At 42.3% G+C, this 22,854-nt stretch overlaps 1 protein-coding gene across 1 annotated transcript; it reads left to right on the top strand.

The window, feature by feature from the left end:
- The first annotated feature begins 1,906 nt into the window (after positions 1-1,906).
- On the top strand, positions 1,907-13,904 carry SLC25A28 (solute carrier family 25 member 28). Its single transcript, XM_051981843.1, has 4 exons — positions 1,907-2,197; positions 9,970-10,198; positions 11,626-11,682; positions 13,044-13,904. Exons 1-4 carry the CDS (start codon positions 1,907-1,909, stop codon positions 13,559-13,561), a joined length of 1,095 nt encoding a protein of 364 aa, XP_051837803.1. The 3' UTR covers positions 13,562-13,904.
- The last annotated feature ends 8,950 nt before the right edge of the window (positions 13,905-22,854 follow it).

The following is a 22,854-nucleotide window of genomic DNA, read 5'->3' as shown; positions in this document are numbered from 1 at the left end:
CCCACAGATTCATGACATTTGGAAATCCTACACTAAGTTTGACAAAGGTTCAATCTCTCTCCTCCCTGCCTTCTTATTCCATCCACTCTTTCCTCCCTCTTTTCTGAACATCCACCCTCCTGCACCAAGCAAGTTCTACAATCACCTATTTTCACAACACAGAGGAAAACTGTCGCTTTATTTGTTCTCTGAATGGCAGAAGTACGAGTCAGCCTACAATTCACAAAAGAAGTACATCTGGAAGGTCAACTGTCCTGCCAGGAAGGGCTGGCAGACACAGCTCAGTGCCATGGGGCAAATAATAGTTGATATTTGTATGGCCTTTTGCTTAAATACACAACACTATCTTCATGCCTTTTCGTGGATATAGAATTCAGTAACTCGGCACTTCCAAATGAGAATGCTACTCTTAAACCTATTGTCCTAGGAAGTTATGTTGTCTCCCATGTTTCCAACACACTCCTCCCTCTTTACCTCACAGAACCCTAGTTCTCTTCCAAATAGCCCAAGAGACACCTCCTTTCCCGATTCCCCAGGTCCCCATCTCCTCAAATTACCTAGTTGGAGGTTTTGCATTTGACATCCTCATCAAGAATGAAGTACTCACTAGGCAACTAGGGGGTTCAGTGGACAGAGCGCCGGGTCTGGAGTCTGTTAGATCTGAGTTCACTTTCTGCTTCAGCCACTCCCTAATTGTGCAACTTAATTCACTGGGGAAAGAAATGGTAAACCCCTCCATTATCTTTGCCAAGAAAATCCCACACAGGGTCAGACTCTCCTAAAACACACCGCGTGCAAACACGTGCTCCCTGCCGTCCAGGTCTCACGATCCGGAAGGGGCCGTCCAGACGAGACAGATGCAAGGGGAATGGGGGTACGGCCCCGGCCGTACAGGGAATCGGAGGACGCCTCCTCCTGCACAGTCGCCAAGGGAAGGGGGCGCGTTCCGGGCCAAGCTGAGCTTCTCGAGGGCAGGGTTCCCAGGGCTCCGCACACGGGAGAGGCTGAATCGCGGGGGAGTCCCACCCCCGGGGGCGGCGGTTCACACAAGCCGGCAGGCTACGCGGTGCGTTAGGAAACTGGCTCTAGGTGTGTGGCCGCTGCCGGGACTAAACAGCGAGCACACCGGCCGGCTCCTCGGCACCGGGAACGGGGCGGGGCCTCCTCTCCCGGGGCAAGCCCTCCTCCCTACCCCATCCCTAGCCCATCCCCGGAGCGAAAAAGGGAAGCGACGCCGGACTGGCGAGCGACGGCGGAGCAGAAACCGCTCGAGAGGCCACAGTAACGGTATCACTAGGCGGTTTGACCTTGAAGCCCTCATCCCGCCCCTTACGTCATGCCGCCCGCAGCGCCGGTCGCAGAAGGAGCCACTAAGAAACCCGCGCCCGACTCGGCTTCCTCTCAGCGAGGCTTCCCTCTCTTTCTGGGGCCAACCAGATATCGAGGTGGTGAAGTCCAATGGCCGCGACCAAACCTCCTGAAGTCTTGAGCCTATCAGTGCTCAGCGTGAAGTTCTCCCGCCCTCCAAAGGTGACAGAGGAGGGTCACTTGCGGAGAGGATCCAATCAATGGCTAATAAACAAGAAGCTCCGAAGATCAAAGGGGAAAAGGCGGATCCTAAACGCTAGCAACGCCTCAGGCTGAAGGAATGACGGGTAAGTTCACCAATGGAATGCGCACAATTCCGAGACGCGAGGCCGGGGGTGGGGCTACTGCGGCGGCTGCGCCAATGGTTGGCTGGGGGGCGTGTCCGCGGGGGCCAAGCGGGAGCCGGAGGCCCCGCACTCGCTGGGCCGCGGCTGGAGCGGACACGGCGGGGCCGAGGGGAGGTGGCTGCAGCGGCGGCGGCGGCGACGGCAGCGGCGGCGGTGGCGGCAGGGGTGGGAGCCGCAGCTGGCCCGGGTGGATGGAGCTGGAGGGGCGGGGGGCCGGCGGCGTGGCGGGGGGGCCGACGACTGGGCCGGGGCGGAGCCCCGGGGAGTCGGCGCTGCTGGACGGGTGGCTGCAGCGGGGCGTGGGCCGGGGGGCCGGCGGCGGGGAGGCCGGGGCCTGTAGGCCCCCGGTCCGGCAGGAGCCGGAGCCCGACCCGGACTACGAGGCGCTGCCCGCCGGAGCCACTGTCACCACCCACATGGTGGCGGGCGCCGTGGCCGGGATCCTGGAGCATTGCGTGATGTACCCCGTCGACTGTGTCAAGGTGAGACCCGGACCGGGATCCCCCACCAGCACCACCTGGTCCCGACTGAAATCTCGGGCCTGGGTCTGAGCCGCCCTCCTGGCCGGCACCCGCCTCCAAGATCCTATTCGAACTGAGACCTGATGCAGGGACTTGATTTGAACCGGGCTGATGTCCGAACCAGGCCCAGGAGAGAGGTTTTGTCCAAAATGAGACCCGTCGGTTAAAAGGCCCGAGGTCTGATCAGGGAGCCCGAGGGGGGAGGGAGAAAAGACACCCCCAGCCCCGCCCCCCACCCCCAGGCTGCTTCGGTGATAGCTCCTCAAGCTCCAGGTTGGGGGGGAGGGGTCTTCCAGCTGTGGGATGAGGGGGAGTGACCCTCTCGTCCCCCCGGGCAGCTCTCTGCCTCGGTTGCTCCCAGAGTTTGGGACTTGGTAGCAGGAGAAACTCTTGGACAGTCTTGGTTTGCCCACTGTGGGACTGGAAGTCGGAAAAGCAGCCAGAACTCGAGGGTCCCTTTTGCATAGCCTGAGGAGGAGGGGGTCCAGGAACCTAATGCATTGAACATACTGTGCTGAACATGAAATTGAGCCGGAACCAGAACCTACGTTGATGGGTGCAGCTCCAACCAGGGAGGTGGGTAGGGGATGAAGGTGAGGAGAAACCAGGATGTTTGAAGCATATTGATCGGGACGAACCAGGATGTCTGATCTGATTCACTTGAAGCTAGAGTCAGCTCCAGCAGAACCAGCTCATTACCCCGCAGGCTAATTAATGAATCAAAAGTTAGATCCCCTGTAGAAGAGAGGCTATGGAGGCCAGCCGATTCTTACTATTTATTGGCTGTGGCCCATGAAGGAGCTGCCAAGGTGATGAATAAAAGGAGGGCAGAATTGGAAAAAACACTGTCAAATTGTGGGAGGAAGAGGAGGGATGACAAAACAGCAGGTCCAGTTACAGTGAAAAGTCAGACAGTAGTTGACATCTGACAAATGCTTTTCTCCATGTAATATTCTTTCTTAATAGGAAAATGTAATTTAGACTACACTATTCTTCTATGTAAGTGGAGGATTGGATTTTAAAAGTAACCTAGTTTTACATTGTGGAGGATGCATGGTAAACAGGCTCCTCCAGGCCTCTCCTCTTGCTCCAATAGTGTTTCATATTTTCATTTGTAATCTGGACAAAGAAATAGAGAATGTGCTTATTAAAGCTTTATGAATGACAGTGAATGGATAGGAATGGCTAGCCCTTTGGGAAGTGATGCCAAGTGTGAAACAGAAGATAACTGAATGTTACTTGGGTGGAGAAGATTCTCTGCTAATTATTACCTCTGTGAACTTGGGCAAGTTATGTCACTTTCTGGGTCTCAGTAAAATGTAAATGAGAATGTTAGACTAGATGATTACTTGAGGTGATTTCCAGGTCAAAATCTCTGATCTTTTGATGCCACAAATGTTAAAGATTCTATATTATCTCAATAAACTGGAGAAATAGAAATGAATGTGTTGAACATTGTCCTAGGAAACCTGGGTGCTAGGCCCAGATCTAATCTATACCACTAATTAGCTTTGTGACTTTGGATGAATATTTATATCTCCTTGGACTTCAGTTGTCTTTATAAAGGATGAGGTGATCTCCAAAATCCCTTCCAAGATTCTATGTACCTGGGAGGAACAAGTACCAAGTAGGGAACTACCAAAAAAAAGATCATATACATACAGAACAGTAAGAGTCTAGTTGAAAAAAGATTCAACTGGCCCTGCAGTCAGAAAGACTTGAGTTCAAATTCAGCTTCAGACACTTGACACTTACTAGCTGATCTTAGGCTAATCACCTAAACCCGTTGTCACGAGGAAAAAAGATTCAAACCCTTTTTGAAGTATGTTAGGCTAAAGATTGTCAGTAATTAAGTTTGAAAAAGTTTGGGGGGATGGGGATCCAGCTATAAGATAATTGTACTAATAAGTTATTTCACCAAACTCAAGGTGCTATATAATGCTTTAAGGAAAATTAACCAGGCCAAAGAAGAGCAGTGAAAATCATTTGACAATTCAGAAAATAACTAAAATGAGTAACTCTAAAATGAGATTGTTTTTTCACAAGCAGACCAAAATGCCTGTCTTCAAATGAGAGGTATCATCTTGCAAGGCTACTTTTGCCAGTTAATGCTGCCACTACTTAGAACAAGCTCCTCCAAGAATAGCTGTCCGATCCCTCTGTCTTTTGAAACGCCCTCCTAGGTGCAAAATCTGGGAAATGAGAGATTGTCTTAAGTTATTCAAAAGAAAGCCTTGGAGACTATCAAAGTTCTTAAGTCTGAGTAAGATTATTTGGAGAGGATAACAGACAAAAGGCTGATTTTCTGGCAGCCCAGAAACCAACCCTGAGGACAGCTTCCAGGCAGAAGTCCCCCAGGACTCTAATCAATGACAGCACTAATCAAGGGTATAGACCTCAAGGTGATTGTTTAAGGGCAGTACTCATTTTTCAGATGCATGAATTCTAGAGTTTAAGAAAAGTCTACTTGCTACTCTCTTCTTGTAGAGTTGGAAAAAATAAAAGTCCTCAGGGAAGTTTTACTGCCTTCAAAGGCTATTTTATGTAGAATCATTCCTTTTTCTTTCCCCTGGAGCTAGATCTTAAGTTACTGGAGAGAGAAGTAGGTTAAACATAGATAACATTTTGTAAGTGAGTGTTTGATCCCATTACAGAATGGAAATGCAGTTCTCTTCCTTTCTCTTAGAAGCTTTCCCTGACAACTCTCCTAGCAGACACATTTCAAATGGAAGGGGAAAAGCAAAAGGGAAACAACCCTCTGTCAACACATCCTTACCCCACTGCAAGAGAGAACATTTACAGCAACTCTATAACTGAAAGCTATCACTTCCTCTTGGCATTCAAACCTGCACAACTCTCACATGCTTTATCAAGATCAGGCCAGCTTGAAATCTTATAAGGGGCATGAAACAGAAGATACCCAGGCTTATTGTGGCACATCCATAGCAGGGCAGAACCAGACATTCCACTTATAGCCCTATATCTCGCCAACAGTTGAAGGGTGTGTGATTTGGGTGTAGGAGCCAAAGGAGGATGGACCAAATGGCGTCCAAATCCTGTGAGTCTTTGGGCCTAAGAAGTGCTGGTTCCCATCTGTGTGTCTTCAAAACTAGTATACATTTTTATCAATGGGGTCCTAGATTTTCATCCTACCCCCATAATTGCCACCGTCTGGGCAAATGTTCATCCCACCTTCCTCCTTTTGGGAGTCTTGGGAAAAGAACATTGGCTTGGAGTAAGAAAGTTTGAGCTCAAAATTCCAGCTGTTCTGTGTAACCATAGGCAAGTCACAACCCCCTTGGCCCTTAGTTTCTTCTATAAAATGAGGGTACTAGATGAGATGAATTCTAATGGAAATAACATTCATAGAGGTTGTTCATTAGTCCACTGATAATCAGCCTCATTTGAGGTGTAAACTCATCAAAGATATTTTCCAGTGGCATGGGGAATGACTGTGCAAAGATTAGAATAGTGAGAGGCAGCATGGTATGATAGAGAATGGATCTGGAATCCAAGAATTTGAGCCCGTATGTTAGCTGTCACTATGATTTCTATGATCATACACAAATCACTTATGCTCATGTGTTTAGGTTACTCTTTCCCTGGACTAGAATGTCTCAGAGGTCCTTGTAGCATTCATTTTATGATCTTAGGACCCATCCCATACAAATCCTGTGATTCTCTATGATTGTACTAACAGGTTAAGAAAGAAGACACTAAAATCTTCCAGGTGATATAGTGTGCCTGGAGGTAGAAGGCTACAAATTCCTACCAAATTCAAATATGAATAATATATAAAATCCAAAGAATATGGCTTTCTCCTTTGGTATTCTAGTTTTTTGAATTTTTTCACTTCTTATTAAGTTAAAAAAAAAAAGTCTTTTAACATAAGAACAAATCCACAATTGGATATTTCTTTAAATTCAACAGGATTATTGTTAAAAAGTTAGGTTATTCATCCATAGTTTGAATATATCTAATGAAATTACTTTTCATTGTAAGATTAAGAGGCAGAGGAAGCAAATTGGAGTCAAGAAAACCTGGGTTTGGATTCTTCGTAACTGTGACCATAGACAAATTGTTGGATTTTTCTAAGGTCTGACTCATCTCTGAAGTAATAGCAACTACATCACCAAGTTGCTGTGAACTGTTAATGAGATAACATGTAAAGCACTTTGTAAATCTTAAAATACTATGTAAATACCAGCTACAATGAAACCCCAGTTGGTAAAAAGAGGGAAACTTCCCCTGAAATGGTCGCATGACTGGAGATCTCACTTCATAGTCCCACTGGGCTTGAAAAGTATCTATATTTTACATTTCTAAAATGTTGAAGAATGGGAATTTAAATACATGTCACCACTTCAGGAGATTCACACTAATGGGGCCCTTCCTGGAGTATTAATAAAGGTGCTAGGTGGTTTTCTTCAGAGAAGCCAGAAGCCACTTTCACACTGAACACTTCAAAGTTCAAGCCCCTTCTTCAAGTCCATGCTTGGATAGGCCTCCCTTCACTTTCATGAAAGCTTGGTCTCATTTACTTATAAGTTTGCATAACCACATTCATTAGAGACCTTTTTCAGATTCTAAATGAATCTACTCAGCAAGTGTCCACATTAACTAGAATGAGTCTTTTGAATTGGACTTTAGGTGTAGATGTAGAGTCAATTTACTTATATTCTGATTCTCCACTCACTCACTCCCCATACCCCCACCTTGTTTTGGTAATATAAATTTCTCAAAGATAGAGTCAAAATAAATTACCCAAGTATAAGATTCACTACAATAAAAATGAAATTTAGAAATCTCACCTCCCCTACTTCCTTCCCAAATTGAATAGAAGAAATAGAATGGAAAAAACACTGAATGTGGAGGTCAAATCAGGGTTCACATTCTGTCAATGTAGGCAAGGCCTTAAACCTTATTTGACACTTGTGTTCTTCTCTAAAATGGAAGGATTAAACCTGATGTCCAAATTCTATTCCAGCTCAAAAATCTTATTATCTGGTGAACTAACAGCTTCTTAATTCTATTGATTATGACAATTTTATACTTATTTTTGAGGAGCTGTTGATTTTTGATCATCTGGCTTATTCATCTTGTTCACCAGTAACCCTGTCCACTCAGTGTCATTTAGCTACTTAAGCTGTACATCTAGATAGTTCTGCCTCTAGGTGATCTGAAAAATTAGTAAATGTTTTCTTGTGTTTTCCATGGAAAAGAAAAAGCTTATTGTGATGAATGGTTCAGTATATCTTTGTATAATCCTCTGGGATTCCATCCCTCTAAGGGGTTTCAGCCATATCCATAGTGACCATTTGGAAAGGACTATAGAGGAATGTGGATTGCTGAGCACTCGTTAGTGACCAGTTTATCTAGTTTCTCATGGACTCCACTTGATTATTCTGGTAGTACAACTTTTGAATTGCACCATACTTGCACAAAGGAGCAAACTGAGTCCAGCGATTTGAAGAGAAGAAACAAGTAGCTAGGTTTTAAAATGAAGCAGCTTTAAACAGAGTACCCTATTCAGGCACAATTTGATTCATTGATAAATGTGCCTGGTGTCTTCTAAATCAGTGTCACCACAGTTATGCAATATAAAGATGTGATAGTTAAATTGATTCCAGGTTCACATGGTATTTCATGTTTTCAAGTCAACACCACAAACATTTATTCAATGACTTCTGTGTGCTGGGCTCTGGGGTGAATATAAAAAGATGATCGAGATATGGTTCCTGGCCTCCAGGCATTTACTTATAACACTTATACTTACAACACACAGATGAACAGGCGGTGGTTTGGGCTGCAGAATGCTCTTCAGAGGAATACCTGCCAAGAGGATATTGTGGTCTGCAAGGGTTTTTCGGTGAAATTAACTTCTTAACTTACATTAACATTTGCTCATGTACCACACAGGAGGATTCTTAACAAATGCCAAATAGCTTTTTCTACTTGTTTTCGGTTCACTGATGGCATGGATGAAAACTATTAGGGTTCTTGTTTTCCAGGGCCCTCAAAATCACTTTGGTGTTTGGCCAACTAGTAACAGAAATTTCAGTGCAAATTCATTGAGAGCTGGGAAAGAGAGGCCATATAGTCCAACCTATATACCACAGGAATCCCCATGCTGACTTCAACTTGAAAGACTAAAGGAAAGAAGCAGCCCCTTCCTCTTTGGAGTGTTCTCATTGTTAGAGGAAGTTTTTCTTGACATCAGGTCTGAAGAGGCCTTTTTGACCACTTCTCCCTGTTGCCCTTGATTCTGTCTCCTGGGGCCAGACAGATTAAATAGAATCCCTCCCTCACACATCAGCTCTTCAGATGATTGAAGACAGTTGTTTTGGCCTCCCTGAGGCTTTTTTAGGCCAAATATGCCCAATTTGTACAAGTGATCCTCATGTGATGTGGACCTGAGGGTCTTTACCACCTTCTCTGGAGTGTCCTTCTCTGGAGTGTCTCCATCTTATAAATGATCTTAATCTGTAGTAACTAAAACTGAATTCACATTCTGACTGATAGAGGCTTACACTACAGTAGGAACATCATCTCCTTCTTCCTGGAAGCTCAACCTCTTTTAATGTAGCCTGAGCCCATATTATCTTTTTGTCTCCCATATCAACATACTGACTCATTGAGCTTATAGTCCACTAGAACCCCCAGATCCTTTTCAGAACAATTGTTCTCTAACTACATGTCTCCTAACTTGTAACTTGTAAAGTTAATTTTTTATATTCAAGGATAAGACTTTACATTTATCCCTTTTTCATGTTGGTAGATCCAGTTCATTGCTCCAGGCTATCAAGATCCTTTTGAATGTCAAACCGATCTTCTCAGTTTTGTGTGATCTGAAAATGTGATAAGCATACCATCTATGTCATTGATAAAAATGCTAGGCCACATGTAGATTCTTTGGATACTCTACTGGAGACCTACTATACTGCCACTGAACCATTAATAACTCCTCTTTAAGTCTAGTCAGCCAACCAGATCTGAGTCTAATTCATATCTAATCCATATTTCTCCATCTTCTCCATGAGAATGATATGAGATATTTTATGATCTAGAACTGATTTTCAGGTAAAAGTAAATCACTTTTAGAGTTTCAGGAAATATGGTTTCTGAGTAAATCAGACCTTTGTATCTTTTCTCCTTCTATAAAACAAAGTAGAATTTTATCTCTGTCAAGGTAATCCCTTGGAAACCAAATTGCTATCTTGAGCTTTTCCTTCTAATCCCAGATAAAATGAGGCATCTTGCTGCTTGTCAAAACCATTAGCCATTTTCTCATTAAATAGCATAATATGTGGGCAGGAACTAGGTGCTAAATAAGTATTTGTCAAATTGAACTGGAAATCCATTTTGTAGAAGAGTTCTCAGATAACTTGAGTTTATTTGGATATCAAGTATCTAATTCAATTAAAGCTGGAGGAAACTTCCCTCTGAATTCCAAGGAACCTCCTTGCTCTCATGTGTATAATTCATTTGGAGATTCTCCTAAGGGATACAGCTACAAAAGCTCAGCTGGCTGGAGCAAGAGTGGACGCAGGGTTCTGAAAGACTGGACAATTTGGAGAGAATTGGATCCAGGAGCCAGGGGTTACTCTTGAAGACCAATAACGATTGGCATAACGTGACCTTTCCACTAAGTAGGAAGCTTTGTGTCTGTTGAGGTCAGGTGAGGATGCCTAGCTCTGTGACATCATTACATCATTCTTCTTCTATAATTTCAGACCCGGATGCAGAGCCTACAGCCAGACCCAGCTGCTCGATACCGCAATGTGTTGGAGGCCTTGTGGAGGATTGTGCGAACCGAAGGCCTGTGGAGGCCCATGCGGGGGCTGAACATCACTGCAACGGGTGCCGGGCCTGCCCATGCCCTCTATTTTGCCTGCTATGAAAAGTTAAAAAAGACATTGAGTGATGTAATTCATCCCGGGGGCAATAGCCATATTGCCAATGGTATTGATCTTTCCTGTGCTGCAACCCCACCCCACCCCCAAGCTTTTCTTTGGTCTTTTTGCTGCTCTCAACATTTAACTGCTTCAAAACATTTTTGAACTGAAGCTTTGGGCAAGATTAGGCCAGATTAGAGGGGAAGCGCCAGCAAACCTTGAATTTCCTCGTGTGTTCTTAGAAAACCCATTGGCTTCAACAACAACTATTAGTCTTTCCTTTTCCCTCTTCCCTGCACTCCATGTTCCTTTCTCATGGAGTCAGAGTTTCTAGTGTCATGCTAACTGTGGACACTCATGGTATGACCCATCTTTGTATCATTCCTTAAATAGCCAGTTGTCATGTCTCATGGGCAGGAGTACTTGCAGTAAAGGAGGCAATCAACTAGCACAGTGCCTGGCACACACTAGGTCCTCAATAAATATTTATTGACTGTAATTAGGAAGTAGGAGCTAGAAAGACAAGAGGTTTAATGTCCTGAACAATGACATGATTCTAAAGCAAGTTTTTGGAATAAATGTCAAAGCAATTTATAGCACAGGTAGTAAGAAGTGTGTGGGTTATGTGAAAACAAGGACTTTGGGACATGAAGGAAACAAGCCAGGTTAGGTCATAGCTTTAAAGTATGCTGAAATTTAAGAATTGATTGGGGCATATGCTAGGGAGATTGTGGTTTGAAGGGTGAAGGAGAGCTACGGACAAAAAGACTCCCAGGTAGGAAGATCTAGGAATAGGAAGTAAGTGATCAGGAAGCTACAAGGTGAGTCTTTTTTTTGGTGAAGTTAGCATTTACCCAGGAAGATCACATTCCTTCATTGAGATAATTAAACCATCTCTTGGGTAACTCATGTGGCTTCTGCAGGGTCACAAGCTCTTTCAGTTCTTAAAAAAGTCTTTTCCTGGCACATCTTTGAGTAGTTTTCATTGGCTCTCCCTGGACCTCTTGATAGAGATTTGGCAATGCTAGGAAGGATTCTTCCCAGAGGAATAGATGAGCTGACTTTTACAGATGCATGTCCTTGTTGAGTTGTTGGGATCCTTCCATTCTAGATTTTAAAAGCTGTTGATTTCTGATTCCTTGCCTCAGTCTAGCCTCATTTTCCCTTTTCTCATCTTGGATCAGCACACTGGATGACTTTTGGGATACAGTGACTGGTGTTTGGGTCCTACTTCATCCTAGGCTCTTAGTAGTTTACAATACTATCCAGATAGAGGTGTAGCATTATCTCTAAACTCTTTAAAGTTTGCAGCACACTTGTTATTCCCCTCACTTTACAGACAAGGGGAATGAGGAATAGAGAAGTGAATTGTCCAGAGCCACAGAGCTAGTCAGTCCGAGGTGGGGTTTGAATCCAGGTCCTCCTGCCTCCAGCTCCAGCACTCTGCTCACCCTCTCCTGGCCTCACATGTGGCAGTTATTTTCTTATTTACAGGTGCAGCAGGGTGTGTAGCAACATTACTCCATGACGCGGCCATGAATCCAGCAGAAGGTAACAATTTTCCCACCTTTCTCCCTGAATAGGGAGTTGGTCTCTGCTCTTCTGGACTCCCTTGGCTTCTTGAGGGGAAGAGAGCTGGTGGGATCTCAATCTTCCACACCCTTATTGCACCTTGGGTCCCAAGAGGACCGCTCCTTCATGTTGTCTGCTTGGTGGGACAGTCTCCTTGGGCAGTACCACGATGTGTTTCCCTGCGTCATTGGGGGGAGTCTTCGACAGGGGAAGTACTGGGCTTTGTAGAGCCTCCATGGGGTCTATCTATGGGGAGCAAGCCTAGGTATAAGTATCCGTGGAAGCCCAGGAGCATCCTACTATTTTCTTCAGATGAGAAGTGAAAACAAAATCTTGATTCCTTTTCTTAGAGGAATATGTGTAAGCCCTCAGTCAGGGGGTCAGTAGGGAACAGAGGCAACCACATAGCTATAAATAAATGGGGCTTTTCTGTGGCACAGTTGGATTTACCTTGTGTTGCTGTAGCCCTTACTTGCTTGGGCCAAGGCCAGGTGCTGGGAATGTGCAGAGCTTAACAATTTTGATAAAAGGTCAGGAGCCGTGAAGAGACACACACAGCTCTCCACATTCTCTCTCTGGGCAGGGGGAGGTGCTCCGATGTCAGAATTAAGTCCTCTGGTTAAGTGCTCTTTTCCTTTTGGTACCAGAGTTCCTTCATGCAGCTTCTCCAGGAGGGAAGTAGGCTCTGTATTCAGAGTTAGCTGTTCTTATATCTGGAGAAGGGATTGGGAATGTTAGGTCTGTGTTTATTATAATTATTGTTGCCAATAATAATAATTTCTTATAGAGCACTTAATTATCACAAAGGTCTTTACTTACTGTTTGCCATCAACATATTTACAACAGTACTCTGAGGTAGGGAGTTAAGTACTAACCCTATCTGGCAGCTGAGAAAACCGAACCTCAGAGAGGTTGGGACGTGCCCAAGCTAGTAAGAGATGGAGCTAGGTCCTGAGCTTAGATACAGTGACCCTCCATCACAAAGCCTTTGTTGCCTCTGAGACCATGCTTCCCCTACATTTCTAGCTTGGATGTGGGTAAATATTAGAACAAGGGTCCTATGCTCTCCACAAGACAGCTTAGTCTTAAGTGATAAAGTCCATAAACATTAAAGATTCTTTAATTGGCCTAGAAGTATTGTAAAGACATCGAGTTAGAAGTGAATGAAGGATCCGCCATGTCCTCTGCACCCCCCTCAGTCTCTCCTTACTGAATTGGTAGCTTATCCGTCTCTGTTTTTCTTCTCTTTCATTGGCTGATCTGTTGGCTTGGGAATCTGAACCTGGATGCCACCTCTGCTGGGTCGGTTGCCTTCTCCCTTCTTCCTTTACCATCACCAGTGGTCAAACAGAGGATGCAGATGTACAACTCACCATACCACCGGGTGACAGACTGTGTTCGGGCAGTGTGGCAGAATGAAGGGGCTGGAGCCTTTTACCGCAGCTACACCACCCAGTTAACCATGAACATCCCTTTCCAAGCCATTCACTTCATGACCTACGAATTCCTGCAAGAGCACTTTAACCCACACAGACAGTATGACCCCAGCTCCCATGTCATCTCTGGGGCCTGTGCAGGAGCTGTAGCTGCTGCCCTCACTACTCCTTTGGACGTTTGCAAAACACTGCTCAACACCCAGGAATCCTTGGCTTTGAACTCAAATCTTAGTGGACATATCACAGGCATGGCTAGTGCCTTCAGGACGGTGTACCAAGTAGGCGGGGTGACCGCCTACTTCCGAGGGGTGCAGGCCAGAGTCATTTACCAGATCCCCTCCACGGCCATTGCATGGTCTGTGTACGAGTTCTTCAAATACCTAATCACCAAACACCAGGAGGAACGAAGGGCTGGGAAATGAGGTGACATCATACCAGGGCTTGGTACTGCCCTGCTCCTTCTGCCCTGTTACCCCATCTGTGGTTGGCGTTAGTCTTTCCGGTTCATGCTGGAGGGAAGGTGGAAAAGGCTCTTCTGAGGCTGTGGGTGTCGTCACCAATGCCACTTCTTGCCAGTACCTGTTGCAGCTCTCCTGCCTTTCCTTGCCCAGCAGAGCTTCCTCCAAGGAAGGGCAGTGTTGCACATAGCAGCACAACATCCACAACTTCTCGTTCGTCATCCTTAGCCAGGTGTCCTGCTCCAAATTATAGAGCAAAAAGTCAAGCTCCTCCTGGTTCCAAATAAAGAGGCTTCTTTAAATTAAATGGTTTTGTTGGGTTTGTCTTACAAAAGGAAGTAAAAAGCTGCTGGCCACTTTTGCTTCCATTCCAAGCAGTGAGTAAAAGGGGCATTGAATTTTCCTAGTGTTCTTCCTCGAGTTGTTTTTGTTTGGAAGAGAGAACTTAGGATATTAAGACTGCTAGAGACAAAGTTTCATTTGGTTTCTATCTTATTTTAGGATTTTTGGGAGATCTTAAGTTTTACTATGAAACTTGGAAGTCCTCTGGGAGAGAGTTCTATAATACCAGAGGCTTTGTGTATTTATATTTACATTGTTTTTTTACTAGGTGGTACACTGAGAAGTTGAGCTTTTTATTTTAGATAATACTTAAGAGTCATTAGGTAGTTCATTAGTTCTTTGGTTTACATTGACTAGATTGCTGTGGAAAGCAAATTAAATGTTGGACTTGCCTTCAGGGACCTGGGAAATTTGAGGAGCCAAACTTTTGGCCCCAGGGTGAAGTTTTTTCAAATTTGCAATATTAGGCCCCCTCAACTAGGAGAAAGGGTTTTTTTTTTTGCCTATTGTGACTCAATGTGATAAGATGGAAAGTGACTTGACTTATTTATTATAAAACAGCGTCTTTTTTCTTTCTTATTTTAAGCCATATTCTCCCATTAAAAAGTAATAAGGAGAAGAAGATAAGAATTCCAGGTAGTGGCTACAGGAGTTTTACTTATTTTTGAACATGATGCTAGGTGACTTCTAGGGATTGGCCATGGGGATAATGCCAGGGGAGTACCAGGTGTCTGGTCCCAAGTGGCTATATGGAAATGAGCAAATGAGAAAAATAAAAAACTGAAATTCTTGATTTTAGAAAAGGGGTTCTTAATCTTTTTTGTGCCATGGACCCCTTTGGCTATCTCATAAAAACCTTTGGATCCCTTCTTTGAATATTGTTTTTAAATTCATAAAAAGCACAGCTAAAAAGGAAATAATATAGTTATCAATTAAGTCCATTGCCCCAGTTCTAGAGAACCCCTTTTTTAGAAGGATTCGACTTTCTGTGGCCTTATCCTCAAAAAGACTCAACCTGTGCCTAGTACATGATATTAAATTTAGAAAAGGTGGTGATGAAAGGTTGTGGAGGAAGGAGAGTTAACAAAGCTTGGAAACTGGTTAAACAAGGGAGAAAAGGGGATTATGGATGATTTGCAATAAAAAACCTAGGTACTACTCTTGACAGATGGGGAGGTTAGGAAGAGAATGAGTTTCGGAAGATCACAATATCCTCAATTTAGAACTGGTAAGGGTTTCTTATTTTACAGTGAAAGAAACCGAGGGACAAAGTGAGTTAAGTGATCCATCTAGTGTCACACAGTAAGTCTGAGTCAGGGTTTGAATACAGGTCTTCTCAACTGTAAGTCTGGTGCTCCATGCTGTCTCTGCTAATGAATCTTAACATAATCTATCCTGGTCAAACAAAATATGAAGGATGCTTTTGAAAATGGATTTAAATTTAAATATTTGTAATTTTTAACTTCTAAAACATCAACAAACCTGAGCATTTCTATAGACACAGAGGAAAAAAAAGATACCTAAATGCATGGATCTTTATTGTGAACAGTTTATTTAAACATATATACATACACATACACACAAATATTCGAGTCAATATGAAAAAGGTCATAGAACTCTTTTTTTCTAGATCCTTGCATTAGAGTTTTGGGCAGGAAACCAGTTTTATGTGCTTTGAGGCCTAATCACTACTGTACTCATGTCCAGAATGTGATAGTGTCACAAAGGCCAAGGGAAAGCTTGAAATAACTGATGGTGCAGAAAGCCTCAGACCTGTGTTCAAGTCTCGCTTTTGACATATTGACTAAATGACCAGGTCAAGTTATTTAACTTTTCAGAACTCTAAGCAAATCCCTTTTAAGAATAGTTGCCTATTTGCATTGATAAAAGAGTTTTCTGAGTTTCCATACTAGGTGTTCTCTACACTACACAGACCCATAACCTTCCCAGCCTTTTAACTCTCTCCTCACCCTTGCTCCCCAAAAAAAGAAAGGTGGAAGACATGAAGGTAAACTATTATTGTTGGTCATTTAGTTCTAGTCTAGCATTGGGATGTAAATTTATCTCAACCAAAAGTATCTTATTGGCTTTGAGTTGTCCCCAGAGCTGAGCTATTCCTGGGAAGCCATATTTGTCTTGGAAGTTCTTAGGTATCCAATACCAGTCAGTCAACAAGTATTTAGTGAGTTCCTTCTATGTAGCCAAGATCTTGCAATGGAGTATTTAAGATAAGAATGACTCACAATTCATGCTTCTGGAATTGGAGGCCAGACTTCATGGGAGATTGCAGAAAGATTAAATGATAAAGGGCTTTAGAGAAGGAGACATGATGATAAGGTAGACTAATTAGAAAAGATATATAAAAGGCAGTATTTTAGCTGGATTTTAGAGGATGATTAAGACTTGGACAAGCAGGAAGAAATGCCCAAGGGGCAAAGATGAGTAAGGGAGGGGCATAAAAAGAAGGTGGAAATAAAAATACAGAGGCTAGAATTAATATACTTTACAAAGGGAATCTAATCTCAAAAGGTCCTTGTTGGGAAGTTGTGGGTTAAGTGTGGCTATGTAGAATTTCAAATTGATTACAGAAATGTAGACTCTAAAGATACTGTAGAGGTTATTTGTATCTACTTCCCTAAACTGCAAGAATCCCCTCTCTAACTCTGCTGAAAGGCAGCTTGATGGTACAGCATAAAGAATGTGGGACTTGGAGTCAGAAAGGCCTCAGGAACTTCCTAGCTATATGACTTTGGGCAAGTAAGTCGCTTAACCTGTTTGTGAAAATAGCAAACCATTCCAGTATCTTTGCCAAGAAACTCTATGGGCAGAGGTCTGTAAGATTATAAAGAGTTGGATTGAATGACTCAAGAACAACATTGCTGAAAGATAGTCATTAGAGATCACTACTTTTTAAAGGTAGTATCTTCCAATGGCCACTTATCCTCATTACAAAGTTGTTTCTACTATTGGGCCAAAATCTATCCTGAAACTTGCGCCAATTGTTCCTAGTTTTTCCTCTTGAGTTACACAGTATGTGTAGTCTGTCTTCCACATGAAACTCTTCAAATAGAGTGTTTGAAAATAGTTATCATATTATTATAGGGTGAGGCCAGATTATGAAAAGACTTGAAAGCTAGGGCAGAGCAGTTTAGACTTGACTTGGTCATTAAGCAGCTATTGTAGCTTCTTGAGCAAGGAATGACATGATGAAAGTGTTTGGCGAAGGTTAATTGGGAAGTATATATAGTACAAGAGGGATTGGAAAGGGAGAAATTGAAGGTAGAGAGTTCAGCTAAGACACTTGTAGTTATTCAGGACAGACAATTTCAGAAAGATGAGGGAAGAATTAATCAAATTTGGTAATGGATTAATCTTATTTAGGGATTTAATCCCAATCAGTGCCTTGCCTCATCTTATTACTTACCTGTTTTATCTGAGTATTGTCTTCAAATTTAATTAAAAACACGAACTTCTCATCTTTCCCCTTCCAGCAACTTATTCAGTGCTTTATACATATGTTCAATAAAAACTTTCTGGCTGACAGATTAACACAGTGTATAAGTGAGGGCGAAGAGTCAAAAAGAGAACTTTGGAGATTTCTAACTTGAAAGATGGGAAGAATCACAACTCCATTGACAATGGTGAGGAAGCTATGAAGGGAAGCCAGTTTCCCTAGGATGGAATGATGAATTTTTGAATAGCCACACAGAGTTTGAGATAGAAGCAGGGAATTTAAGTGTATATATAAGATGCAAGAATTGGTGAAAGGTAAGAGTTGGAGATAAAGTTGTAGAATCATATACACAGAAGTGTTCGTTGAGACCAAAAAAGAAAAAAATACATGGGAACTTTCTGAGGAAAACAGAGAGATACGCAAGAGACCAGAAAGAGAATTATAGTTACAGGGCAAGACAGGAAGAAGAGGAAGCAATACAGAAGATTGACGAGGAATTGCAGAGTGAATATCTGCCCTCAGAATGATCTCTCCTTCTAGCCCATTACAAATTGGTAGGAGGCCAACCTTCTTGAGGTTATGAGCCTCCCAGGATTGGCCTAGAACCAAACCAAGTCCCAGAGTTGTGGGCCACTGATAATTTTACTGTGGAACAAGAAATCAGAATTAACCAAAAAATTACCCTATCAATACATAGACATGGAAGAAATATTTCTGACTTATTACCTGACAACAGTGATATTGCCCACTTTGAGGCTCTAGAAAACTGGGCAATTATATCTGAATAAAGAAATCAATGAGTCACTGAGGGTTTACCCCTTCGCAGCCAACAACTAAAAGCTTTAACTGGGTGTGGGAGAAAGTAGGAGCCCTACCCTTAATATCTCCAACATGAGTCTTCATTTAAGAGGTGTACTTCACGTCTGAGTGATTCCTGCCACTGAAATGGTTCCAGAATGAGTTTAAAGGATTAACTAGACCCTGAGCAGACCTTAGCAAACACTAATAGCATACTAACCCATATCATTAGTATGGTTGGAGAGATATAAGAAAAAAACATAAAGGCTTGTAAATGTCTGCAAAATTAGTAGAAAGCACAAATCAGCATATGAACATGTGCAAAAGAATATTACATGGGTGAACTAAATGTATGACTATTGAGGAGCAATCAGTGAGTGGGACTAACTAAGGGAGGCTTCATAGAAGGGAGGAATATGTAACTAATTAGGGTTTGAAACAGTTAAAAGAAGTATACAGACTAGTGGAGAGAAAGAAGGGTAGGAGAAAGAAAAGCCATGGTAACAATGATATATTCAAAGAATGCCCACAGAGAGACTTTTGGGTAAAACTAAGGAGTGGACAGTTGGTTGTGAAGGCTAGGCTGAGTTTGGATTTTATAGAATGGAATCTTTTGCAGGAGAATAACATCATGGAAGTAATTCAAGAAGATTGTTCTAACAACTGTTGAGAGGCTAGTGCCATTTTCGAGGTGAGGTTTTTTTTGTTTTTGTTTTTGTTTTTGTTTTTTAATCAGGACTAGTAGTAGAATGATGAAAATGGAGGTGAAGGGAGGGGGGATAATAGAAATATTGCAGATGTAAAATCTATGGGACTTGATAATGGATTAGACATAAGGATTATAAAACACTAGATTTTTAAATATAGGAAACAGGATGAAAAAGTGTCAGTGAGCAACATATCTAACATTATCTAAAACTGCTTGCCATCTAGGGGAGGGGGTGGAGGGAGGGAGGGGAAAAATCGGAACAGAAACGAGTGCAAGGCATAATGTTGTAAAAAAAAATTACCCTGGCATGGATTCTGTCAATATAAAGTAATTATTAAATAAAAATTAAAAATATTAAAAAAAAAAGAAAAAGTGTCAGTGACAGGAATAATGAAGTCAAAAGAAATAGGTTTAGGTGCAACATGGACAGATAATCTTGGTTTGAGATATGGTAAGTTTGGGTTGCTTCTGAGAGACCTAGGTTGAGCCACTCTAGAGGCAGCTGAAAGTATGGATCTAGAGCCCTAGAGAAGTAAACTGGGGATCCTCTATGAAAAAGTGAGAGTTGAAGCAGCTGAATAAATAATATTGTCAGAGGTAAGATATAAAGAAAAGCAAATATGGAATCTTGGGGAATATTCTTTAAAGGATCAGGAAGAGGATTAGAAAAAGAAAAGAGTGGTTAAGAGATAGGAGAAGATATGGCTATCAGAGTTCAAGGAGGATCATCAGATATGACAACTAGGTGATTTTTGAGTAGTTTCATGGGGGGGAGGGGGGGAAGAAAACCAGTTTGCAAGGGGTTAAGGGTAATGAGGCAATGTAGGCATTAAGCATAGACAATATTTCTTCCAGAAGTTTGGTAGCAAATGGGAGGAAAATTATGTGAAGGCAGCTGAGTGAATAAAAAGTTAAGAGAAAGCTTTTTTTTTTTTTTTTTTTTTTTTTTTTTTAGGATTAGAGAACAGTTGTATAAGAAGATAGGAAGGAACTAGTAAAATTATGGAGAGGAAGAAGGAAGAGGCTTGAGAAAATATAATTGATTGATGAAGGTCCTGGAGGAAGCAAGGAATGGAATCTATTTTAGCAAAGTATAAGGCGTTGGAGGAAGCAAGGAATCTAATTGGTCTTAGCAAAGTAAAAAAGACTCCTTTACCTCTAACAGGGCTTGAGGAAATGATAGGTGTCAGGCTGAGAAGTTTTGAGATACACTGAAAACCGAGGGAGTTCCTATTAGGAAGGGCAAAAAAAAAAAAAAAGATATACATTGCAGGAAAAATCAGTGAGATTTGGTGATTTGGTATAACTCAGGAGAAGAAGGAAAAGAAGGAATTAAAGGTGACTGGAGGTGGACTGGAGGTGGAGGAGGACAGCTAGAATATTGCTGGTGTCATTGATAAGAATGAGGAAGGTGAGCAAGGCAGCCCACTAAAAAGAAATGGTAAGTTGAGAACATGTTGAATTTGAGTCAAGCCCAAGGTACCAAGCAGGGGAGATTGGAGGCAAAGTTCTTTGGCCAAGATCAGGTAAGATCATTGGTTTAGGGCTGAGAAGATAGGTCTTTTTCCTGCCTGGCTGTTCTCTAGTCAAAGACAGTGTTCTGAGGGGAGAGGATTCAGTGAGTAAACACTTATTAAGTTTCTACCATAGGGAGCACAGTGGATAGAATGCTGGCCAGAAGTCAGAAGCGTCATCTTCATGAGTTGGAACCCAGCCTCAAATACTTACTAACTGGGTGACCTTGGGCAAGTCAATTAACCCTGTTTGCCTCAATTTCCTCATCTATAAAATTATCTGGAGAAGGAAATGGCAAGCCACTTCAGTATCTTTGCCAAGAAAACCCCAGAAGGCATCACCAAGAGTAAAACATGATGAAACAAATGAACCACAGTGTGCAATGACTGTGTGCTAAGAAGAGGTTTCAGCCCTCTCATCCTGGTTTATGGACTGTGAACGTGAGTCTTTGCCTTTTTGTCTTTGTTCATTTTTGTTGTAGATAAAGGAGATTGAAGATGGTTATGATCTTGTTAGATCTGACAGGACAGAGAAATTGAGCCACCAGAATTGAGTCCAGGAAATGGAATTCATTCTAGGATGTGCCAGGAGCCAGCCAGGGAGGAGTGAAGTCCCTCCATAGCAGAAATGAGGATTCATCCATTCCTTGACTATGACACTTTTGGAAGTAAACCCAATGTTATGTATTCTGCATTAAGTCTAAACCCAGAGACTAAAGTAGAGTAAGGGAGGGTGGAGCCTTAGCTAGGAAAGGTTTGCACTTTCCTTTTTGCTTTATTTTTTTCAGGAAATATCCCTTGCTTGGAGGAGGCACTGGAAGGCCCCACAAGCCATCTGGCCCAACAAAGGCTCATTAAAAGTTCTTTGCTTCAGACCACACAGGTAGTAAATAGCATAAAATCCAAGTTTGTCTGATTCCAAAGTCCAATGTTCTTTCCATGATGTTAGAATGTAGCTAGTGAAGATCCTATCGTAATTACTCATTTCTATAGCATTGTTAGGTTTATGAAGCAGCTTCTTTAAAAAACAAACATTTTTATTTTCCAAACATACAAATAGATAGTTTTTAATACTCTTGCAAAACTTTGCGTTCCAAATTTTTCTCTTCTCTTCCTCTCATTGCCTCCTCTAGACAGCAAGTAATTCAATATATGTTGAACATGTGCAATTCTTATATACATATTTCCATAAATATCATGTTGCATAAGAAAAATTAGATCGAAAAAGAAAAAAAATGAGAAAGAAAACAAAAAGCAAGCAAACAACAAGTGAAAATGCTTTGTTGTGGTCCACACTCAGTTTCCACAGACCTCTCTCTGGGGGCAGATGACTCTCTCCATCACAAGATCATTGGAACTTGCCTAAATCATCTTGCTGTTGAAAAGAGCCACGTTCTTCATAGTTGATCATCATATAATCTTGTTGCCGTGTACAATGATCTCTTGCATCAGCTCATGGAAATCTCTCCAAGCCTTTCTGAAATCATCCCACTGATCGACGAAGCACTTTCTCCACAGCAACACGGCAAGGCTGGCATATCAGGCTTATCTTCATGTTACCAATGTAGACACTGAGGTTTAGAGAGATTGTGACTTGCCTACAGTCACAGAATTCAGGAGCAGAGATGGGACTTGCATGTGGACTCCTATCTCCAAGTTTGCTTTTTTCCCCATATATATTTTGATTTTACCAGCTGTTCATAGGATCAAGCAGCAAATAGATGGTGGAATTTTAACTTGAGTGAGGTTAAGTAAATCCGAAATGCTAGAGATGTAGAAAATTAACACTGAGTCTTAAGGGTGAGGAAATATGGGGAGACTTGGCAGGAAATTCACAAAATATTAGGTAAGCAAATAAAAACAATTAGACACAGAGCCAACACATGAGAAGGCAGGTTTGCAGTTTGAATGACTCAGTCTCCCTGACCTTAACTTATTGTCATTACAAGCTCAATTACAAAAAGGGATAACAGCACAATCTTCTCTGGCTTTAGGCCAGTCTCCCTAAGAAGATGGGTATGCACATGTATGTGAATTGTGTGACTTCAAAGACCTTCCAACATGCTCCCAGTTGAAATATTCCCTTTGGCCTTCCTCTTAGCTCTTATTAGAGCTTGGAAAAACTATTTGGAAAAGATTTGAACACTAAGTTCTACTGTCCCTTTTTCCTTACCACCACCATTTTACTGTCCTTAGGTGGCTCCCTGGTCACTTGTGACTTGATGGAACACAAAATAAATACCTATGTGTCAGGGGAAACAAGATTTTTTTGACAAGTATCTGTGTATGTGTACATAGGTGTATACATATATGTATGTTATGTGTATATTTTTAATTTTTATTTTAAAAAGCATAATAAAGGACTGACATGTGGACCCTGGCTATTGTAGACTCAGCACTTGCTGAACTTGCCTTCCTCTAATACTGAATACTCCTCTTA

Source organism: Antechinus flavipes, chromosome 2 (assembly GCF_016432865.1).
Source record: "Antechinus flavipes isolate AdamAnt ecotype Samford, QLD, Australia chromosome 2, AdamAnt_v2, whole genome shotgun sequence".
In the NCBI taxonomy this organism is placed as follows: domain Eukaryota; kingdom Metazoa; phylum Chordata; class Mammalia; order Dasyuromorphia; family Dasyuridae; genus Antechinus; species Antechinus flavipes.
Note: the sequence above shows the minus strand (reverse complement) of the source record. Positions and strands in the feature narration are given on the sequence as shown.

What these genes read in the sequence shown, in the direction of transcription:
- SLC25A28 (XM_051981843.1), top strand. Translation starts at nt 1,907, where the DNA reads ATGGAGCTGGAGGGGCGGGGGGCCGGCGGCGTGGCGGGGGGGCCGACG. An exon ending in CAATAGCCATATTGCCAATG is followed by an intron (nt 10,199 to 11,625) that starts GTATTGATCTTT and finishes TCTTATTTACAG; the next exon opens with GTGCAGCAGGGTGTGTAGCA. An exon ending in GGCCATGAATCCAGCAGAAG is followed by an intron (nt 11,683 to 13,043) that starts GTAACAATTTTC and finishes TACCATCACCAG; the next exon opens with TGGTCAAACAGAGGATGCAG.